Source organism: Pseudochaenichthys georgianus, chromosome 4 (genome assembly GCF_902827115.2).
Source record: "Pseudochaenichthys georgianus chromosome 4, fPseGeo1.2, whole genome shotgun sequence".
NCBI lineage: Eukaryota > Metazoa > Chordata > Actinopteri > Perciformes > Channichthyidae > Pseudochaenichthys > Pseudochaenichthys georgianus.
In genome coordinates this window covers 19,848,137-19,870,071 of record NC_047506.1, presented here as the reverse complement: position 1 = coordinate 19,870,071, position 21,935 = coordinate 19,848,137, and the positions used below count along the sequence as shown (strand labels likewise).

At 43.1% G+C, this 21,935-nt stretch overlaps 1 protein-coding gene across 2 annotated transcripts; it reads left to right on the top strand.

Annotated features, from left to right (window-relative positions):
* The first annotated feature begins 3,178 nt into the window (after positions 1–3,178).
* fam163ab (family with sequence similarity 163 member Ab) lies at positions 3,179–21,480 on the top strand. 2 transcript variants are annotated; one of them, XM_034080572.2, is made up of 5 exons: positions 3,179–3,647; positions 19,353–19,440; positions 19,695–19,716; positions 20,311–20,425; positions 21,075–21,480. In XM_034080572.2, exons 4-5 carry the CDS (start codon positions 20,333–20,335, stop codon positions 21,471–21,473), a joined length of 492 nt encoding a protein of 163 aa, XP_033936463.1. In that variant the 5' UTR covers positions 3,179–3,647; positions 19,353–19,440; positions 19,695–19,716; positions 20,311–20,332; the 3' UTR covers positions 21,474–21,480. The 2 variants fall into 2 exon arrangements, with proteins under 2 accessions (XP_033936463.1, XP_033936464.1); XM_034080573.2 differs by lacking the exon at positions 19,695–19,716.
* The last annotated feature ends 455 nt before the right edge of the window (positions 21,481–21,935 follow it).

Sequence of the window (21,935 nt, the reverse complement as noted above, 5' to 3'; positions counted from 1 at the left end):
TTGCTTCAAGCCAATCTGTATCTCATCAGCTGAGGCTCTTATTAGGATAAATTGTTAAAAGTCAGTCTCATTAATACTCATCACCAACTATAACCCTGCTTCCCGACATGTTCTTTCTCCATGTTTAACCACCATTTCAAACCCCAAATTGTACTTCCTCAAACTTACAGTAAATAAGATATGTATTCTTGTATTTTATGGAACATTCCACTATTTTATTGTGTTATTTTGACACTGACATTTTGAACTTTAAATCTGTGATCCACAAACTCGTGCCTAACCTGCTTCCAGTTGCTCTAAAATGTCGTGGATTCAAAGAGGGAAGGTCACTGCTGACTGACCCAGCAATTTGAAGCCCAGATCTAGTGTCACATGGACAGTTTTCTGCACCTCTCACAGAGTCAATACCATGAATTTAAATCATATACACCCCCAAAATACTGCCAATAACTCTGCTTCTGCCTGTTCTGCTCTGTGGATGTTCTCCCGCTCTTCCACAGGTAAGCTGCATTAATAAGGTTTTTCTTTACTGAAGAAAGCTAAACATTAATTTTGTTTGCAGATAAGATTCCTTGAAACTCAATCAATCATGTTTTATGGGATGGGCATCGTTAGTTTCATCTGTTTAATTTTAGTGGTTGTGGGTCACCTTGGTTTTGGTTTTTAATAAATCATAGCAACTTCGCTTATTCATCATTGCTCCTAGCCAATAAATAGTTTGGCACAAACCCCACTGTAAAATCACATCTTGTCATGTTTTTATATTTGTTGGGGTTGTTCAAGTCTCCCTGCATCTTAAACAAATGATTTTTACCTTTCTCTCCTGAGATAAAAAGAAAGTTATATTCTGCTTCACATGAGCTGATCTGGACCACGTGAGTCTACTGAAGAGAAACAACTGGGGGCGAGTGCCTTGCTCTATGGCAGGAAGATTAGGTTTTGAAGTAGAGAACAGGTAAGTGTTCTGTTCACCTATTAAACTTTTGTATCCAGTCGATTAACCTTTGTACACATGATTTATTTTGAAGATAACATGGGCCACTATTCCTCATCAACCCAATCCTTGACTATCTGTTAGGCAGCTAGTGGTAAAATCGCTTTCTGCAGCAGTGGAGGCAGTTGTCTAGCTGAATGAACACAGATGAGAGCTGTACAACAAGCACTCACTGCAGCTTAATCTCTGCTGTGTAGACATGAAATTAAACAGCACTACTCGATAAAAAAAGGTATTAGTTTATTGTTCGGTTAACTTGATAGTTGGCCCTGATTGCAGTACCCATAATACTTGTTCGGGTTTACAATGTGGACATTTCCATTTAAAAATCATGCGTCTAGTGAGCACTTGGTAGAATTTTGAAAATGTCTGATATGAGAGTGCGACTTCATTATATCGATACAAGATTTGCCTTTATTTGCCAATTATTAAGTTATAGTAAGTTTGACCAAATCTTGTAATAACAATACCTTACTGAAAATAGTTTACATTTCAGAAAAAAAGACTGTATGGAAAAATATGTTTATGTAACATGCTTGGCAGTGATTCTTCATGGTGTTACATGCAGTTCATTACAGGTGTGGTTGTGGGTTGTAATGGTAACGGTGGGTGTTGGCATGGCAACACACCGCTGTGCATTGCCATGGTTACAGGGTGTGTTCTCATGGTAATGGAGCTTTGTGTGTTGTCATGGGAAGGGGATGTGCTGTATGTTGTCATGGTAACGGGGTTTGTCGTCATGATAATTGGGTGTGTTGTCATGGCATGGGATGTAGTTATGGTAACAAGGGGGGTTGTGTGCTGTCATCGCAACAGGTATGTTGTGTATTGTCATTGAACCGGGGTTTGTTGTGTGTTGACATGTTAAAGGGATGGGGTGTGTGTTGTCATGGTAACGTAGCGCTGTATGCAGACCCTATGTTCATGTTGTGTGATTGTGCACCCAATTCACACAACGTGTTCACACAAAGTTATAATTCAGATATCAATATTCTCTTAGAAACTATGATCCACATGAAATTAAACAGCAATAGTCATTAAAATAACGTATTCCTTCATTGTTAATTTAAAGTGATCGTGGGCTTTGATTGCAGTACCAATACTACGAGTTATAGTTACTGTTCGGGTTTACAGTGCCGGTGTAAAACATTCAGAGTTTGTGTTACTACAATACCACTACCATGTCTGATTTGAAGACACATCGGTTCCACACTCGGATATTTGTCAACTCAAGAGATTTGAGTCTTTCAACTGTAAAATCAACTATACTTTTGCTAAAATTTCACCAACACCAAAATAATAACTCTTTTCAATGTGTATTGCCTCTCTGACCTGACTGTTGAAGCCAATACATACTTCATTTTGAAGTGTTGTTTGAGCCCCAAACCTAATTCCCTGACTTCCTACAACCTTATCTTCCCAGTTGGACCCTGGTTTCAGTATTATGAGTCTTGTCTCAGTGTTGTGGTGCAGCACAGACCTGTCTGGCCCGCCAGGCCTTTCCTCTCTGTCGATATTTGCCTTGACTTGGTTGAAACAGTAAGTAGATTAAGGGGCCAGTGATTGAGGGCAAATCAATTACTGTAGCCCATCTGTATTTGGGGGGGTTTACTGTATCATTTTTGTTTTACTGTGCGCAAGGCATAATCAAATTACTCAGCATCCTTTTCTAACGGAAACATCCTGAACACCATCATTTATAATATTCAGGTTATTATCCTTTTAGGAACATGTATACTCACCCTTTATTAATTTTAAACACCTTGTTAAAAACATTCTCTGCATGCCATTGCTATCATGTTGTATTACTATGCCCCTATGTGGGCTCATATTCAGGTTAGTTATTGTATATTATATATGTATCTAATATAGTATTAAGTCATGTTAATAAATCAACAATAGTCAAAGGTCATATTGTGTACATGTTGTTCTTGTGGTCTGGTATAGTATAGTTATATAGATTAAGTGGAACTTCAAGTGCCAAACGTGAGACCTTTCTAAATTGTTTTTGCTATTTTAAGATAATATTAATAACCTTATGTTTCCACACATTTGTTTAGTATCCTGTACCATATAATGTCCATTGCCAGGGAGGTAGTGTGATGTGGGGCGGCTCCTCTCCTCCCACCGCCTCCTCGTCCACCCAGCAGCGGACTCCGTCATATCGTCTCCTCGCCTCTCACTTGTTGGATGTGTGCGTTTGAATTTCAGCGATTCAAAGCTACCTGATGGTTGTTTGCCCTCTCGGAGTCCCTAAAGGACCGCTGCTGTGTGTGAAGGTTAATGCGTATTACAGGTTACATGCGCGTAAAAAGCGCTTATCCTGAAGTGTTGTCCTCGTCCTTAAGTGTTCATATCTCCGGTGGCGTACCGTGGCTATGCTCCGTGTGTCGGTGTCTGCTGGTATCTGCTGTGTCTGCAGTCGTCCCTCTGACCTTTAGTCTGCTGGTCCCACCGCGGGATTGTTAGGATATCCGAGCGGCGTTGTGCGCTCAGGACTCCGACTCATCCTTGGAGAAGTTTCTCCGCCGCAGTCCCATGCACAGCGCTTCTCTTCTCTCCTCCCCTCCTGCTGCGATAATTATGCTGTTGGCTTTACACGTTCAAACAGGATAAGCCTGAGTTTTACAAACGGACCATGTAACCAGATCAGGTATGTGCAATTATGAAAAAAATAGGAGATGGGGGTTTATGTGTGTTATACATGTGACGGATTGGCTCCGGTTTTGTCAGAGGTTGCACGTACTTCTCTGAGCCGGACCCTGGTATGAAAGAGTCCGTCTCAGTTGCAAATGTAAAGGTACAAAGTGACTAGAGATTAGTGACTTCAATTGATTTCCTCTTTCAATTCAAAGTGAAATGTGTCTTTAAGGCTGCCAGAGGAGAGGAAGTGACAGTGGAGCAGCTCGAGTCTGGGGTTTTGCCATTTTCCTGCTGCTGTGATCTTCTTTCACTCTGCTTCAATATCCACTTTGGTCACCTGTCTTTAAATTATATTCCATTTATTTGAGTTGAGCAAAACACCCACACAGCAGGGGTTCAAATGCTAATGAAAAAAAAGGGTTAAGTGCTTCACTGTATTTCAGATTCAAACCCTAAGAATTGCTTGCTTGTATAAGATGTTAGATATAAGAATAGCAATTATCAATATATTTGGAACATAATAACCAAACAGTCTGAAGCAATTACAAGTTATTTCATTTAGCTATACAACTCAGAATTCCCAAGTTTATACTTTTTGAACTCACTAGACTCATTTATAAAATTGGATATACCATATCACCCAGCTGTTATGTTATGAATTATGCAAATTAGTTAATTGGTTTCTTGTGTTACATAAGCAGGTTTTTTTATACAAATACATAACAAAACCTTGCCAAGTTAAATCTTCCTTCACTCTGTGCACACTGCAGCTAAATTAGAAATATGTGAAGAGTATTGATCTTCCACATCAACAGCCAGCAGCAGGTGCCGTGCTGCTCTGACCCATTTCTCACAGAGGAAGCTACGGGAAAATACAGCTTGACTAAATAACGGTAGAGCAGCATCTCTATATCCTCCTGTCTTTTTTCTCACACACACACACACACACACACACACACACACACACACACACACACACACACACACACACACACACACACACACACACACACACACACACGCACACACACACACACACACTTCTTAATTCCTCCAGTGGCTGTGTTACAACAGGAAGTGGGATGATTTCCCAGAGGAGTCTGCAGTCAGGGCCTGTCACAGCTAACACAGCAGCAAGAGACAACATGTATTTAATACACAGGTTGTATAATGGTGTGCTGTGCCAACAGTTCAAAACACTAAACGAAAGACAGCTAGATGCATTCAGTCTGCCAGTGCGAAGTTGTTCTGTAATAGCCTCTCTGGCTGGCAAACTAAATATTTGATTAACCTTAATTTAACAAACAGTTAACCCAGGCTGCCTTTTTACCTCGGACAAATCCTCATGGCCCATGAATTTTACGTTTACCTTCAGTGAAAGCTGACCTTGTGACCTTGATTAGAAACAGTTTCAAAAACCTTTTGGACAAATACACTCTCTGGTATGCTTATGGCCAAAGGCAGCAATATGCTCTTCACTAGCCTGCACATGTTGTATGTTATAAAGCCTTGTAATCATTATCTCTGTCCTTATGCAGACCTTGAGTAGTGGCCTCGAACAACCAACTGTATTAAAAAAATGTAATGGATAAATGTTCCTCCAACATTTTGAAATGTCTAAGTCATGGTCGGGATCTAAAAAATACATGAAAAGATCTCAAATTGAAGAGCAAGGCTGGCTGGTGAAAGTAATCTTAGTCAAGCAGATTATGGTTTAATGTTTCTGTTGAGATTGAGCCATAGTCTTGCATCATGTCCACATAACATTGGCAAAAAATATCTGAAGCTTACTGGGCAATGTTTGGGAGACAACAATATTGTAGTGTAAATAAAATATCAGCATCATCACAGAAATCTGCACTGAGGAATTTAAATGAGCCATTTTTAAATCAAAGTAGGGGCACTGTTACTGTGGTAAAGTCACACATTTCACTTCCCATGCTGTCTGTGAGGCTCTCTGGAGGCCTTTCTCAGCCTGCTTTTGGTTGTAAAGCTTCTGCTGACACTACAATGGATGTATTTTCTGGGACAACATGGAAAAGTGTTTTTAAGAGGTGGCAGTAGTGGACGTGTGTGTGTGCTGTGTGTGTTTGTTGGTTCGTGGTCATGGTGGGCAAATACACTCTCTGAGAGAGAGTCTGTGTTTAAGAAGTGCTGTGTGAATTATTGAGAAGCCCTGAAGGTTTTCCTGGCTGCCAGATCGGTATTTCTTCCCATACAGTCGTGAGTCGGGTGTACTGTAGTCACTCTTAAAAGGTGAAACAAGCTGTATCCAAACTGCACTGCAGACTTAGCAGGACAGGAAACTTAACTCCAGCTTCTGCTTTCAGCGTCAGGCAGCTTTTCTCAAGATCTGCCATGATCAACCAGCTTCAGTTGAAGAATAGTTTTCAGTCTCCTCATGATGGATGGTGTCTGGGAGAGGAAGATAACTTGTCACAATGCACATGTTATGTCACGTTTGTAGTTTTGTCTGTGTTGATGTTTTTCTTGTCTTTGGGTTTCCTGTCTTATTGTGTTAAGTGTTCACCCCCGTTTCCTGCCTGTCTGCTTTCTGTCTGTTTCCCTCCCTGATTACCCGATTGTGTTCACCTGTTGTCCTTGTGTTTCTCCTCCCCTGCCCGGCTGTTTCTCGTTGTCATGATTACCCCTTCTTGTATTTAGTCTTGTCTCTGTCTGTGTTCAGTGTTGGGTCATTGTTTGTTGGTGACGGAGTTCACCGGAGAGTGTTCTGTTCTGTATCCTTGGAATAAAGGGTTTCTCAAGAGTTATCTGCATTTGGGTCCTGCTTCCTTCACTCATCCGTGACAGAATGACCCAACCTGAAATGGACCCAGCAGATGACCCTTTTGAGGTGGAGCTGCAACAGTTTTCTTTTCCTTTGGAATGTTGCCACAATTGGTGGAAGGAAGCGTCCAGTGTTCGGCTGAAGGAGGCCGCCCTGGTAGAGGCGCACCGGTTGGCGATGGAGAAGCCCGACTTGGTGGAATTCTTACCTGACTGGATGTTGGACTTCCTCTGGAGGTGTGAGTTCCAGCCTGCTGACTACAGACGTCTCGGAGTGTTCCGTCTGGAGTCAACCTCTGCTTCTTCCCCAGTTCCTGCTCCTATTCATGAGTCTTATGCTGGAACTCGTCAGGCTTATGGAGGCCCACGGAGCATTCAGGCGGCTGCTAAGAGGAGTCGTCGCAAGACCAGACAGGGAGCCCGGGCCCCAGCAGCCATGGTCCCAGTACAGGCGCCAGCAGCCATGGTTCCAGCCTCAGTACGGGCCCCAGCAGCCATGGTTCCAGTCCCAGTACGGGCCCCAGCAGCCATGGTCCCAGTCCCAGTACGGGCCCCAGCAGCCATGGTCCCAGTCCCAGTACGGGCCCCAGCAGCCATGGTCCCAGTCCCAGTACGGGCCCCAGCAGCCATGGTCCCAGTCCCAGTACGGGCCCCAGCAGCCATGGTTCCAGTCCCAGTACGGGCCCCAGCAGCCATGGTTCCAGTCCCGGTCCCAGCAGCCATGGTTCCTACCCCAGTGCAGGCTCCCGCAGCCATGTTTCCGGCTCCGAGGCCGGCCCCAGCGGCTATGGTCCCGGCTCCGGGAGCGCCCTATACGGCCGTGTTTCTGGCGTCGAAGCTGGATCTTATAGACAGGATTCTGGCTTCAACAGCCATGATTCTGGCTTCAATTCCGGTCCCTGCAGCCATGGTTTCAGCCCCAGTTCTGGCCCCAGCAGCCATGGTTCCGACCCCAGCTGCCTTGGTTCCAGACCCAGAGCTGGTCCCAGCTGCCACAGTCCCATCTCGGGTTCCCTCCTCTGGTTCCTCCTCGAGTCCCCTCTTTGGTTTCCCTCTCGAGTTCCCTCTCGAGTTCCCTTCTCTAGTCCCTCCTCTAGTCCCCTCTTTAGTCTCTGTTCGAGTCCCCTCTCTGTTTCCATCTCAAGTTCCCTCTCCAGTTCCCCTCTCCAGTTCCCTCCTTTAGTCCCTCCTTCAGGCCCTCCTTCAGGCCCTCCTCTAGTTCTCCTCTAGTCCCCTCTGTAGTCCCTTCTCGAGTCCCCTCTCTGTTTCCATCTCCAGTTCCCTCTCGAGTTCCCTCCTTTAGTCCCTCCTCGAGTACTCATCTAGTCCCTCCTCTAGTCCCCTCTTTAGTCTCTGTTCGAGTCCCCTCTCTGTTTCCATCTCAAGTTCCCCCTCGAGTCCCCCCTCCTTTAGTCCCTCCTTTAGGCCCTCCTTTAGGCCCTCTAGTCCCTCCTCGAGTCCCCTCTCTAGTTCCCCTCTCGAGTTCCCTTCCCTAGTTACTCCTCTAGTCCCCTCTGTAGTCCCTTCTCGAGTTCCCTCTCTGTTTCCATCTCGAGTCCCCTCTCCAGTTCCCCTCTCGAGTCCCCTCTCGAGTTCCCTCCTCTGGTCCCTCCTCTGGTCCCTCCTCGAGTCCCCTCTCTAGTTCCCCTCTCAAATCCCCTCTCGTGTTCCCTTCTCTAGTCCCCTCTGGAGTCCCCACTCCAGTCTCCTCTCGAGCCCCCTCTCAAGTGTCCGCTCGAGTTCCCTCTCCATTCCCTATTCAAGCCCCTAAGCAAGTGTCGTTGGAGGTCCCGCCGTCTGCTCCCCTGCCGGGGGTCCTGCCAACCCTGTGTCCTGTGTCGTTGGAGGTCCCGCCGTCTGCTCCCCTGCCGGGGGTCCTGCCAGCTCTGTGTCCTGTGCCGTTGGAGGTCCCGCCGTCTACTCCCCTGCCGGGGGTCCTGCCAACCCTGTGTCCTGTGCCGTTGGAGGTCCCGCCGTCTACTCCCCTGCCGGGGGTCCTGCCAACCCTGTGTCCTGTGCCGTTGGAGGTCCCGCCGTCTACTGACCTGCCGGGGGTCCTGCCAACCCTGTGTCCTGTGCCGTTGGAGGTCCCGCCGTCTACTCCCCTGCCGGGGGTCCTGCCAACATTTTCTCCTGTCCCGTGGGAGGTCCCGCAGAAGACTCTTCTGCCGGGGGTCCTGCCAACCCTATATCCCGTGCCGTTGGAGGTGCTACCGGGGGCCCTGCCAGCCCCATGTCCATCACCGGTCTCGCCGGGGTTCCTGCCAACTCCTGGTCCTTTTCCGTGGGGGATCCTGCCGAAGCTTGTCCGACCGGCTCCGGTTTCTGTCCGGCCGACACCGGGTCCTGCCCGATCTCCGGAACGGGCCCATCAGCGCTTTCCTGCCCGGCCTCCTGATCCTGTCCGGTCGACACCGGCTCGTGCCCGGCCCCCTGAGAGCCGCGGTCTTCGCCCTCGTGCCCGGCCCCCTGAGAGCCGCGGTCTTCGCCCTCGTGCCCGGCCCCCTGAGAGCCGCGGTCTTCGCCCTCGTGCCCGGCCCCCTGAGAGCTGCGGCCTTCGCCCTCGGGCCCGGCCCCCTGACTCTTCCTGCCGTTGCCTTCGCCCTCGGACCCGGGTCCCTGACTCTTCCTGCCGCTGCCTTCGGTCCTCCATGGTCCCCACCTTGGACTCTGTTTTGACCCCGGGCCGTCCGCCCGAGACCCCTTCCTGGTTCTCTGCCTTGTCCCCGGGCAGTCCGCCCGAATCCCCCTTTTTGGACTGTACCTTGCCCCCCGGGCCGTCCGCCCGAGACCCCTTCCTGGTCCTCCGCTGTGTTCCTGGGCTGTCAGCCCAAGACCCGTCCTCCGGACCCCCTCCGCCCACCCTGCTTGGGGTTTTGGACTTTTTTGTTTTGTTTTTTTTAGGGACGTCTGGAATCCGTCCCTTGAGGGGGGGGTTCTGTCACAATTCACATGTTATGTCACGTTTGTAGTTTTGTCTGTGTTGGTGTTTTTCTTGTCTTTGGGTTTCCTGTCTTATTGTGTTAAGTGTTCACCCCCGTTTCCTGCCTGTCTGCTTTCTGTCTGTTTCCCTCCCTGATTACCCGATTGTGTTCACCTGTTGTCCTTGTGTTTCTCCTCCCCTGCCCGGCTGTTTCTCGTTGTCATGATTACCCCTTCTTGTGTTTAGTCTCTGTCTGTGTTCAGTGTTGGGTCATTGTTTGTTGGTGACGGAGTTCACCGGAGAGTGTTCTGTTCTGTATCCTTGGAATAAAGGGTTTCTCAAGAGTTATCTGCATTTGGGTCCTGCTTCCTTCACTCATCCGTGACATAACTTATCAGCCACTTTTACCCATGGGTGTTTTAAACACAGATTGCCATATATGAATGACATCATAAGAACATGTAGGTCTGTGTGGATTTTGATGCAGCTTTAAAATCTACTGTACATAGAGTTAGAATGGTATAGCGAATAGCTGTATCAAAATGTACGGTTCTCATACCATGTGTATTCGCTTATCTATGCGTATTGGAAACAGTATATATGTGTATGTCTGTGTTTTAGTGTCTGATTGCGTGGGTGTGCACCTAGTATGTTAATTATCCTAGGAATTATTTTTAAAAAGCTCACAGCTGATGTTTAAATGTTTGAAATTGTTTATTATAAGTATAATATTTTTTTGAGGTGGTTATCTCACTGCACCGTGATGTAATACTGTGAGAATCCTTGTAGACATTAAACCTTATGGTTTATCTCGACTGGAGAAAGGATTTGTTGTTAGATCAAGGGGAATCAACATTAAGCCTTGCTAGTACCGTAAATACTAACAACTTTAGCTCTCGCCAGCATCAGGAAAGCCTGAGCAGGTATTATTTGTTTTTCAGTTGCTGAGGTTTGTGAATCTCACTGTGGCGTAATGAGAGGTGATGTGTGGCGTGCAGATGTGAACGAAGCAAAGCTGGGAGAGGATGAGGCCAGCGGGAGGAAGGCTTGTTGGCAGAGCCGCAGGCCTCTGGAACATAAATGCTGTTATCTGCTAACGTTGCTCTTCTGCTGCTGGCTGCTGTATCTGTGGTGACTCATCAGAAACACACAATACACACAATTATAAAGACACAATTCCTGACTTTTTCAGACTGACAACAAAAGCGTGCACACACTTAAAATGATGCCCATCGCCATTAACATACTCAAATACAGTTGGATATGCGTGAGACATGCACACAGACAAATACAAACCTCTGTGTTCTTACAAAGACACAAATGGACATTGACGAACAAAAACGCTTACCATAGAAAAGCTTGTGTTTTGTAAAACAGACTGACTCCAAATGACATTTTCTTTGCTGTAATAGAGATTGATAAAAAGGTTATGTGCAAGAAAAACATTTGGAAATGTGAATATTTGTATTCTTGTTAAAGGAATAAACCTTCCCTTGTATTTAAATAGTTTAAACATCTTCTTTTGTACATTTCCATCCCTTTATCATTATCAACATGCAAATTGTTATCATTTTTCGATATGATGCCCTTTTCTGTAGCAATCTTCTTATCTAAGCATTGCTTGAAGCTTTAATCCAACATTTACACTTGCAAAAAGCAGTTTTTCTAATTCCCTTACCCAGAGCGAGCTGCAATACGGTCCGTAGCTCACAAACATGCACAAGCAACGAATATTAAGGAGAAAAGTTTGAGGTTACAAGACCCAGATAATATTCCTGTGGCCTGAAGTGAACATGGAAGAAAAATGTGCTGAAATATATATTCAGTCTGAATAAAACATATCACACTTCTTAGCGCTGACATCAACACTTTCAACTGGAAGTTATTACATTTCGTTATATGATCGTAGTCATTCACTGGCTGCCCCTTGTGTCAGCTGTCCTCATCTCATTCATTTGTCAGAATGTCTTTATAAACACAATACAAGATATCATTTATTTGTACTTGCACGTGGTATTATTTATTATTGTGTGATCGTAATCATTTTTATTTAGTTTGTTTTTGTTAAAGAATGGAGACATACCATGCGCAACAAGGTGATATTTATCTCAGAACAAAAGGATTTTAAGGCTGCTTAATGGAAAGAGTTGGATGCGGTGTCAAACCTTTCTGTTTGATTTGTTGTATAACCTTCTGAATTTTACAGATTTGTTCATTTTTTATCAAATTGTTGCTTATTACAGTAACATAAATGACTAATGCAGAGAGATGAGAGGGGACCTGAGTCAGTGTTTGTCCTGAAAGCCTCTCTCCTTCTGTGTGTCTGCCCGGCTGTTGGCAGGGTTTAGTTACAGTCCAGTGAGGTGAAGGTCATAGGTGAGGTGTTTTTTGCACAGCCATGTGCTGAAATGTCCTTGAGTTCCACTCTCAAATTCACACCTACTCCTTTATTGTACGGCTTACGGAAAAGAAAGTGGTGCTCATGCTGGTTTATTTCTAATTCATCAATTTTGGGAAAGTCTTGAGAAATGACAAAGACTTGACTGGTGACAGTTTTACAATCGGCAGACCGACTGTTCTAGGGGGCAATGTTGTATTGCAACATCATTGACTTAGTGCTGAGTAATATATTGATATCATATAGATATGGTGATGACTCTGATGAGACCTATTTTCTTTGTCTTAGATGTTGTGTTGTAATATGGCACGTTGCCTTTTGTTTCAATAGCTGCATTACAGGAAAGTGATGTCATTGTCTGAACTCACTAGACTGCTTTTCTATTATTTAGCTTTAGCCACCAAGTCCTTTTATCCACGTTACGGATTGTTTATCAACAATATTGTTGTGTTAATATTTATTAAAGCACCAAAAGCCTACCGTTCAATATTGTTGCAATATCAAGATTGAGGTATTTGGTTGTAAATATTGTGTTTTTATTTTTATTTTCTCTGTCGCCCAGCCTTAGTTTGACATTATTCAAGGAATATAAAAGTAGAGGTACATTAACATTTGTTTGATCCTTAGACCCTAGAGAAAAGCACCTGAATCTATTTTACTTAAATAGATTAACTGCTACAGTAAGTAGTTAGGTGTCATGTACATTGTATAGTGCTTTAAAGTTAACAACCTCTAGTAATATATATTTAAAGAAATGAGCTGTGAACATGTACTGCCATTAGAGTAAAGTGGCCACAAAAGAAAAATGGCTGATTCAAAATTTGGTGGTTTAATTTCTTATGGACAAAAAAAAATCTACTGATATGTACATGTCCTAAGAGAAAGCTGACATCTCATTAAACCCTAACGTTTATGTTTGCTCCTGAGCAAGGCACCTCAGCAGCCTTGCCTTCATCCTGCCAACCCTGTCATCTGTGGCTGTGCTCCCTCACTTTATTAACTGTCACAGATAAAATGTCCATGTGAATGTATGCTAATGTAATATTCCTGGTACATTACTCCCCCATAGATAGAAGCGGGACCATTTCATTTCCTTTTATGAGGCTGCCGTGCTGACCAGCAGAATGGAGGAACAGTAATTACAGCGTCCCGGCTGTCCGCTGCCCTACACTGGGTGTGCGTTCAATGATGCTGCTATGCTGCCAAGTGTGAAAGAGAAGCTGGCATATCACAGCACAGCAGAGGAGGAGCTGAGCAGCCATAATGACACCTCTGCAAACCTCGTAAAGCAGGCAGGCGCAGAGCCGCATGCATGTTCTCCGTCAAGTCCCTTTTCCTGCTCAAGTTCTTCAATGGGAATCTCTCTAAACTGGACATAAATTAACTAGAAAATCAATTTGAGCCTTCCAGTTTGAAGTGCGAGCGAGTCAGTGGCTCAGTGGTGAAAACTGTCCCCACAAAGCCAGAGGCAGTCGATTGTGATTGTCTCTTTATGTATTTTTCTACTGCATATTGTCCCCCTTCCTTTAGCCGCCACTGCAACAACAGGACATTTGGGAACTAAACTGAGTGTCTGAGTAATCAGTGGTCTGAAGTCCTTAAATGAATGGCTCTACCACACTAAAATAGTTTTATTTTGCTGAAGCCATGACGTAACATGCAGTGGAAATGCATGAGTTTAGATTAAATGTGCAATAACCACACCCAACAGTGATGTCACAGAGTCATAGGGTACAACTCAACATCATTGTCCTTCGTCCAGACCTTCAAATTTGTCCGGTCAAAGCTGGCTACATCCATGTTGTGTTTTTTTACTTTGCTCCACTCCACTCTTAACACCAACCATCAAAGCAGTATGTTGGCATGGCTACACATCAGATTTTACTTTAAATGCTGTTAAAATCAGGGACATACTTTGGTCTCTAGTGACCAAAGCATTCATTGGTCAAAGAAAATGAAATCCCCTCGCTACAGAAATTGGTTGGAGGCGTGGAATGGAGGCAATGTCAGGCATAAGAGGGAATCGGAGTGTAAAGAGTTGGATATTCTGTCTGATATACCACTGCTGGAAGGTGAGAAGGTAAACCACTGAAGGTCAGCAAAGGCCAGATGTACAGAGGGTTTTAAGTGTCTCTTTAATAAGCTGTGGTTCTGATTGTATGTGTGTCTATATGTTCAGACATTGCTTTGTACCTAAGGCATGCTGGAAACGACACCCAGTGGGAATATAAATGGACTATGGATTATGATGATTGTCTACCCATTAAGTTGTGATGAGAGAAATGTCGCTAAGACCAGTTTTTTAAGGAAAACTAATATTATAATTACATTATCTGTGTAAACTTTAATGACTCTGTAGGTTTGACCTCATTATACTATTTGTCTTTTAATGTTGATATGTGAATTGTTTCCACTGTTGCAATCGTGTGTGCATTAAACACCATTTTGTTTAGCTGAAAACGTTGGTATCTGCTGTCCCTTCTCACATTGTGCTTCTCTTTTTCACAAAGGGTTGTGTACAATAGCAATGGCTCTGGAAATGTTTTAACCCTCTTTGAGTAAGCATCTAAAGGACGTTCAACACAGTTTAAACACAAATCAGCAGAAACATCTCCTAATATAGTTTCTAACACGGTGAAAAACAATCTGTCAATATCAGATACATAGACTCGAGTATTGGCCCTGTCTGAACAAAACCAAAAATGAGAAACACAAGTGCAGCTTTACCTTTCATGTTTGCTGAGCCTTGCTGCAGGCTGCTGTGTCTATATCTGTTTAATATCTAAATGTGTTTGGGGAAGTTTATCCTGGGGAAATTGGCTGAGCACCATACATGTACAAGTCACCTGACCTGGGAGCTCACAACCTACTGCTGTTGGCCGCAGCTACACAAAATGCCTTGCCTAAGGGCACTCTTTTGCTGTAGAAGGGTTTTTATTCCTAGACTTTCACCAGAAACTTGTTCACTGATATTATTTCAGCGTATGAATTTTAAGACAATGTTTAATAGTTGAATATGCATTTGGTGTCACAGCGGATATGTGACTCTGATTTGGCAACAGCCATGCACATGTTAAGAAGACATAATTCTATAGTTACCTTCTGCAGATTACCAAAAAATGTTCTAGTGCTAGAAATTAATATATATCAACCTAAGACAACAGTTGATTGGGTCAAATACAAATCATATCGTTAAAGCATTTTTAATGCAAATAATCAAGTGTCAAAAGAAACTGGAAGCCTTTATCTAAAGGAGAAGTTAGGATATACTATAAACATTCAACCAAAGGCATATTTAAAGTTTGAACAGTGGCAGCATTTGTCAAAATGAAACTTTATTGCATTAGTTGTGATCATAGAAGGTTCATTTTGAGTCACAATATTAATAGAATCTGCAGCAGCAGTGGCTGTGGTTGTTACAGCAGTCATGGTGCAGTGGATGTCAGCTGGGCCCACAGCCATCCTACTGGCCCAGGAATATGGTAATAGGAGCAGTATAGGCCTACAGTATATTGAAAGGCAGGAAGTTGAATTTGACGTGTGTGAAATTACAGATGGACCGTGATTAATGAACTTTTGCCTGCCATGTGAGTGAAGGTATTCAACACACCTTGAGTCACAGCAAGTGTGTAGAAAGGCTGCATCAGGAGCTGGCAGGCTGGAGTACAGTAGCCTGCAGAGCTGCACAAAGTACACCAGTCATAAAGCTGCCAGCAGCCTATACAGCATCAGAACATGGTCCAGATTGGACGGAGAAAAGGACTGAAACTGTGTTCCAACTCTCTGTCGTCCTATCTCTCTCCATCCTCACAGGGGCAAAGGCGTTTTACCGCCTGTATTGATCATGTACTTTTATAGGGCCAAGAGGATCATTCTGGGGAGTGGTTCTTCACATTCATTGCATCCTTCACCCCAAATGACCTCGAGCAAAATCAAGTAATTGAACTGAAATGTTCAGTGTCATCAATCTCTGCCCACTGGGCCGTAACTGCTGCAACAGCTCAAGAGAGAAGATGTGATAACGGCTGGTTTAGCTCCTATAGGTCCCTCAGTACATTAATAAGAAGGCTGTCAAGGTCACATGTAAGCTTTAGCATTCTCGAAGTTGATGTAGTTATCACTGAAGCGTTATTACATCAAAAACATGCAGGCGGAAAGTAGTTACACTTTTTGATACAGTACTGATTTTTTGCGTTTTAACTTTAGCATTTTTACATTATACTAAAGTGTTGCAAATGAAAACAGTAACATTTCAGGAACAAACCACTACCAATTTTGGCAAGTGCAGAAGATAATCTGAATGTTTTGTTGCAAAACCAAAGCAATTGTCCACACAGTTACCTGCCATACAGCTCAATCCACCCTGCCTAATCATTTCATACATTTGTGGGGTTCACAACATGGACAAAACAGCATAGACACAGAAGGTTTTGCTTCCAGTAACAGCACTTCAGCACCAAGGACAGTGCCCACACCTTTACAGAGGAGAAGTTCAGCTAATGTTACTTTCAAATAACATTAGTGATTTTACAGATGAGTAAGCTTTTTCAATCTGCTGTCATCTCCTTACAACAATATATAAAACTGATCCAAACATTCATCCTGTAATTTAATGTTGCCACTGTGTGAAATTTCCCAGTGGAGCTTTAACAGATTATGCATTTTTGTTTTGTCATTTTACTCTTAATTTTACCTTGACATTGAATAATCTTTATGAAAAAGAAATACCACAATGTCTTAACCGACCCCCAACTGTATTAACTTTACACCCACGCATGTGAACTAACACACATGCACACTTACATGCAAACACACACACAGACGCCCACGCCGGGCCGCAACAGAGACGTTTGAGAGAAAACAGATAGAGGAAAGCCTTTGGAACGCCAGATAACAGGATTAGACAAATTACATTTCAACTGTGACCATGAATCCCATTTGGATGTGCCACTTGTTTTCTCTCCGCTCACAACAGCAGCTATAGAGCCGTGGAGTTTAGATGACAAAATGGAGGTTTTCCAAAATATGTGATGACATTTTGTGGTTTTTTTATTTGGATTATTGCCTAGGTAGATTGGGTCTGAGCTGCTGCTGGGATCAACACCTGAAGTTGTCAGGAAAACTAAATAATTTCACTTAGAATGTAGTAAGTTAAAAATAACACATCTTCAAGCACTGCTATAGGTTCAGGGCATGGATTGACATTGATGGAGGGAAAATTCTCAGCCCTCCATTTACCTTATCCGCATTTTTTGGGACTCAAAAGCATTGCAAAAGCAACCCACCATTTTTTATTTTGTCATTTTGGTTGGACAAGTCCGTGTAATAATCAGTTCTGAACAACATCAAACATTTCAAACATATTAAAACCAGGATTAAATAAGAATATACTTCTCTATTCTGTTTATGGTTTTCTGATCGCAACATTTTGACTGACTGCTTTCATTTCCATTTAATAAGCCTTTATCCAAAATTTAATAATATTTCTATAATTGTTCACATTTCTGCTTACATCGATGAGGGAGCAGGTTGGTGTCTTTCTCAAACATACTTTTTTATGCAAAAACAAACACTGTTGGGATGGGACCTGTGGCATTTATGTTACAAGCATGGATTGTGTTTGTGGTGTGTTTTGTAGAAGAGAGACTGACACTGGCCGACTGCTGGTCTGAGCAATTTAAGATCCAAAGAATCAATCTTGTAAAAATCCTCCGGGGCAGTCAAGGTCCTTCAGCTGCTCCTGAAGACTGATGGCCGAGAGTCCAGAGGGAACACTCCATTAGAGAGAGAGAGGGGGAGATATTCCCATTACTCTGATTTGCCAAAAACAGCATATGGGAAACCTGCAGTTGTACTGCATGAAGGTTTTTTTGCCTACAAACCAAAACACTTTGGAAGAAAAAATAAATGGAAACAATAGAGTGCCAACATATACATACATTTATAAATACAAATGGCTAATGATAGTAGATGTAAAAGCTTTAAAAAAGAAACCCTGATCCCTGATATCTCTTGCACTCTCCTTGTGTTAATGTTAGCTCTTTCAATTTACTATCTTAACAAATTGATTCAGACCAAAACTAAACCAAAATAGTTGAGCACTCATCTTACTCTTATTGTTTCCTCTGGGGTCTTGTCAAGGTTGGCAACCAATCAAACATTTCGTTTTTCACCTGTCTTTCAAATGAACAACAAATACTGCATCGTCCCAAAATTGAACACACCATACCGTTAGTATAGTGTATCAAGATGTAATATAAGATGGAAGATTTACAAACATCAGCATCACTGACAGCCTCAGGGTACACATGCTGTAAACCAGCTGAGATGACTGACAGGTGTCAGTGATGTAATTTGAACATTGAACATGATGGGATTGAAAAATGTGTTTTCTGCCTCAATGCCTAAAATGTTGCATTATAAAGATAAGACAACAACAATATGCTTGCAACTTCTTTAGATACATCTATAGCCTAAAGGAGCTCATAAATGATTGGATCAAAAGACCCCTTAAATATCCTTAAAAGACATGAGCGGTTATCTTTAATATGATGTGTATACAGTACTGAGTACTATGTCATTTTATAGTGAGTTTTTTGCTGTTGGTGCTTTCAATGTTTTTTGTAAAGCACTTTCAATTGCCTTGTTGTTCAAACATACTTTTTAGGATTTACTGATTTATGTGGTGATGCATGACTACATGTCTGCCTTGTTGAGTTTTGTATTTGTGTGAGAGAGACTTATCAGTCTCTTCAGGCAGTATTGGGGATTGAAGACTGCTCTAATCTGGACCCAGTAGTGTCTGATCCAGCTTGTTTTGCCTGCACTCAGCAGCACACTGTGTGAGTGTGTACTGATGAACATATCTCATTTCTCTCTGTACTTTGTCAAATGAAGTGAACTCAAATTGATCTAACCACCAACTTCGCCTGAAAGAACTTGCAGAGCAACATGTAAAGAGGAAGAAAAACAGATCTGTTATTTTGTGTCTGAGTTAGGGATGACGTGGTGACAGCGGTGACTTCATTTCCATTTGGAGTACAAGTCACCGCGCTGGCATTAATTATGAACAATAGTTTGGTGTATCGAGTTTCAGGTTGCACGCACTGGAGAGAGTTATGATGAATGATGTTAAGAGAAATCTGTCGGCTGCCATCCCTTTTGGTCCCTACAAATAATTGAAGGCAAGTGTACTTTCTGACAGAAACATGGTTTATGAGCTTGAGACCGCAGTACTGCCTCCTATACTTCTCCTCAGACTGTCAACATTTGTGTGTGAATGAAAAAACGAATTCAGCTTCTCTTGGCACTATCATATACATACATGCGTTTGAGATCTTTAAACATCTTAGGAGCTGTTGTGTGATTCGGTATGGTCTTTTACATTTTTGCTGACTTGAGAATGGTCGGGGCAAGGGGAACAAGTGGCCATTTTCCTAATCCTTCAAAGACATTACTGTATCTAGTGGACTTCTGTTTTGCCATGTATTTGTGAGAGATTATTGTCTGTTCTGTCTGCGCCACCTTGTGGAGAACATGTGAAAAGCTTCTTCACTGAAGCTTATACTTTTATATAATACTATTCTTTCCAATTCCTCTCTCCTCAGATATGTTCATACAGTGTGGCAGTCCTCTCACCTTTGACCTCTAATGTGACTTCTCCTCACCCGTACAACCTTTAAACACTCTTCTGATGTAAGTCCGTCTGTCTGCCTGCCTGTCTGCCTGCCTGCCTGTCTGCCTGCCTGTCTGTCTGTCTGTCTGTCTGCCTGTCTGCCTGTCTGTCTGTCTGCCTGCCTGCCTGTCTGCCTGCCTGCCTGTCTGTCTGTCTGTCTGTCTGTCTGTCTGTCTGTCTGTCTGTCTGCCTGCCTGCCTGTCTGCCTGTCTGTCTGTGTTCCTGCCTTTCTATTATATATAAGTCAAAGGAACCACCTTGTTTCTCTCCTCAGGTGTTAAGCAACTTTGCTGAACGTGAGTATGACAACAGATAATAACAGTGTGGTTTACTCTGTAACATTTATGCCTCATGGTAAATGCATGTTTTATATATGAATTATTGTGAATCCGCCAGTAACCAGGACCCAATTCTAAATGTGATGATCTCCTCCTTGGATCATGCTACCCCCCTCCACCAAGTTTCATGAAAATTGTGCCTGTAGTTTTTCCATTTATCCGTCTCATGCAACAATCATACCAAACCAAAAACATTACCTCCTGTGGAGGGTATAAAAAGTATATTAGGTTTACAATTATCAATATAAATATACATTTTCCTTATGATTCAGTTTCAGTTTTGCAGTTAGGAGAGTTGTCTGCTGTATTACCTGCGATAATGCATGCTTGTATCAAAGACACTTTTCATGTTCTTCACATAATTCTCTACACATAATTATAGAATGACCTTTTGAGTTTGTTCTATTAACATTCTAACAGAGAAAATATATTCCAGCACATTGCGTCTGTGTTTACTGTGATGCTGACCTTTGCATGATTTGATTGAAAGTCAAATTTGCTGTTGTAGCTGGCGTCTCTTGTTAATGATGTCACTTCCTGTGCCTGTGTCAGAGTTTGATGGAGAGCTGGTCGGATGACAGCTGGAACTGTTGTCATAACCGGAGGAATACTGGCCACAGTGATACTTCTGTGTATCATAGCTGTGCTCTGTTACTGTAGACTCCAGGTACAACTCTTTCAGTGTGTTTGTGTTCAAAGATAGCCAAATCACACTTCAATATGAATCATTCTGCCACATTGTAGATATATATATACATATATACATATACTATATATATATGATATACATGTCACCTTATAGGAGACTGTAAGCTATACATATTGTATCAAATTGGAAGATGGTCATCAAATATGTAAAACTAATCATACATTATTGGTAGCAATACATGTTAGTTATTTCAGTTACTGTAAATGGAAATTGTGTTTTGAATATTCAGTAAGAATTTGTAGTTTACAGTTGTTTTAATCGATATTACAATAGCTTAGTAAACCAAAATACAAATAAATCCCACCTTGATAAACCTACTTAGTTTTATTTCAACAACTTCAGCCTTAGTCCGTGCAGCTTGTTTTGTTTTAGGGACATTGTAGAAATTGTATTCCAGTCATTTTAAAAGGACAGTTATTATGAAGAAACACATTTTTAAAGCATGTTGATTACATCTATTATTGGAATTTATTTCATTGTATCTTCAAATGTGTAGTTGTTTCAAGAAACTGAGATAGCATTTAATAACAACCTCAGTGTTGTAGAGTGGTACACTGCAGTGCAGTTAGTTTTGTTGTCTGACTGTGATGGACTTTCCCCTCTGTAGTACTACTGCTGTAAGAAGAATGGGTCTGACAGCGGCTCCATCTCTCAGCAACACTTTGCCTGCAACGCCTGCAGTGTCTCCGGCCTGGACGGGTCCATCATCACCCCGCTGTCCATGTCCCCACCAGACCTGCCCCGAGCCTCCGACCCCACCAAACCCACAGGGGGGCCACGCACCTACTGCCCCACCTGCTCGCCCTATGACTCGCCCTTCTACATCCGTACCACTGACGAGATGCGCAACGGTGGCGAGCGCATCACCTACATGCCCACACACTATGAGAACCAGGCGCTGGCGATGCCGCTGCCTACCATCCGAGGCTCCCTGCTGAGGGAGACCCAGCGAGGCCGACCCCCCGATTTCTACACCAACACCCAAGCCATCAGCACCGAGGTGTGACCACTCTGAAAAAAGGAAATCACACCCAAACACACCCCTAATTTCACTTCCACAAACTCCAACAGCTCTTCTAATAAGACCACAATATAATGGATTATATGTTTGTGGAAGTTATCACATTTATTTAACGATTGGAGGGATTTAAGGGGGTTTAAGACGTCAACTGCTGAAGATGCAAGTGTGACAAACAGGGATCCCTTTCAAACCTAGTTCCTAACTTTATATCCTTTCATTTGAAGTTTTCACTATGATAGTAATTATGTAATTGATTGTAGATAAAACTGTAGGCTTCTTGTGAGAACACGTCTCTTTATGCTCCGACATAAAGGGTCTAGTTGTAAACTCGTAATCTGTCTGTTGACTGTTACTGTCTTTACTGACTGAGGGCTATTTTAGATAATTTAAGCTACACATCTTCCTTATGACTGCCAAAGGACAAACATGTAGTATGATAGAGTGTGT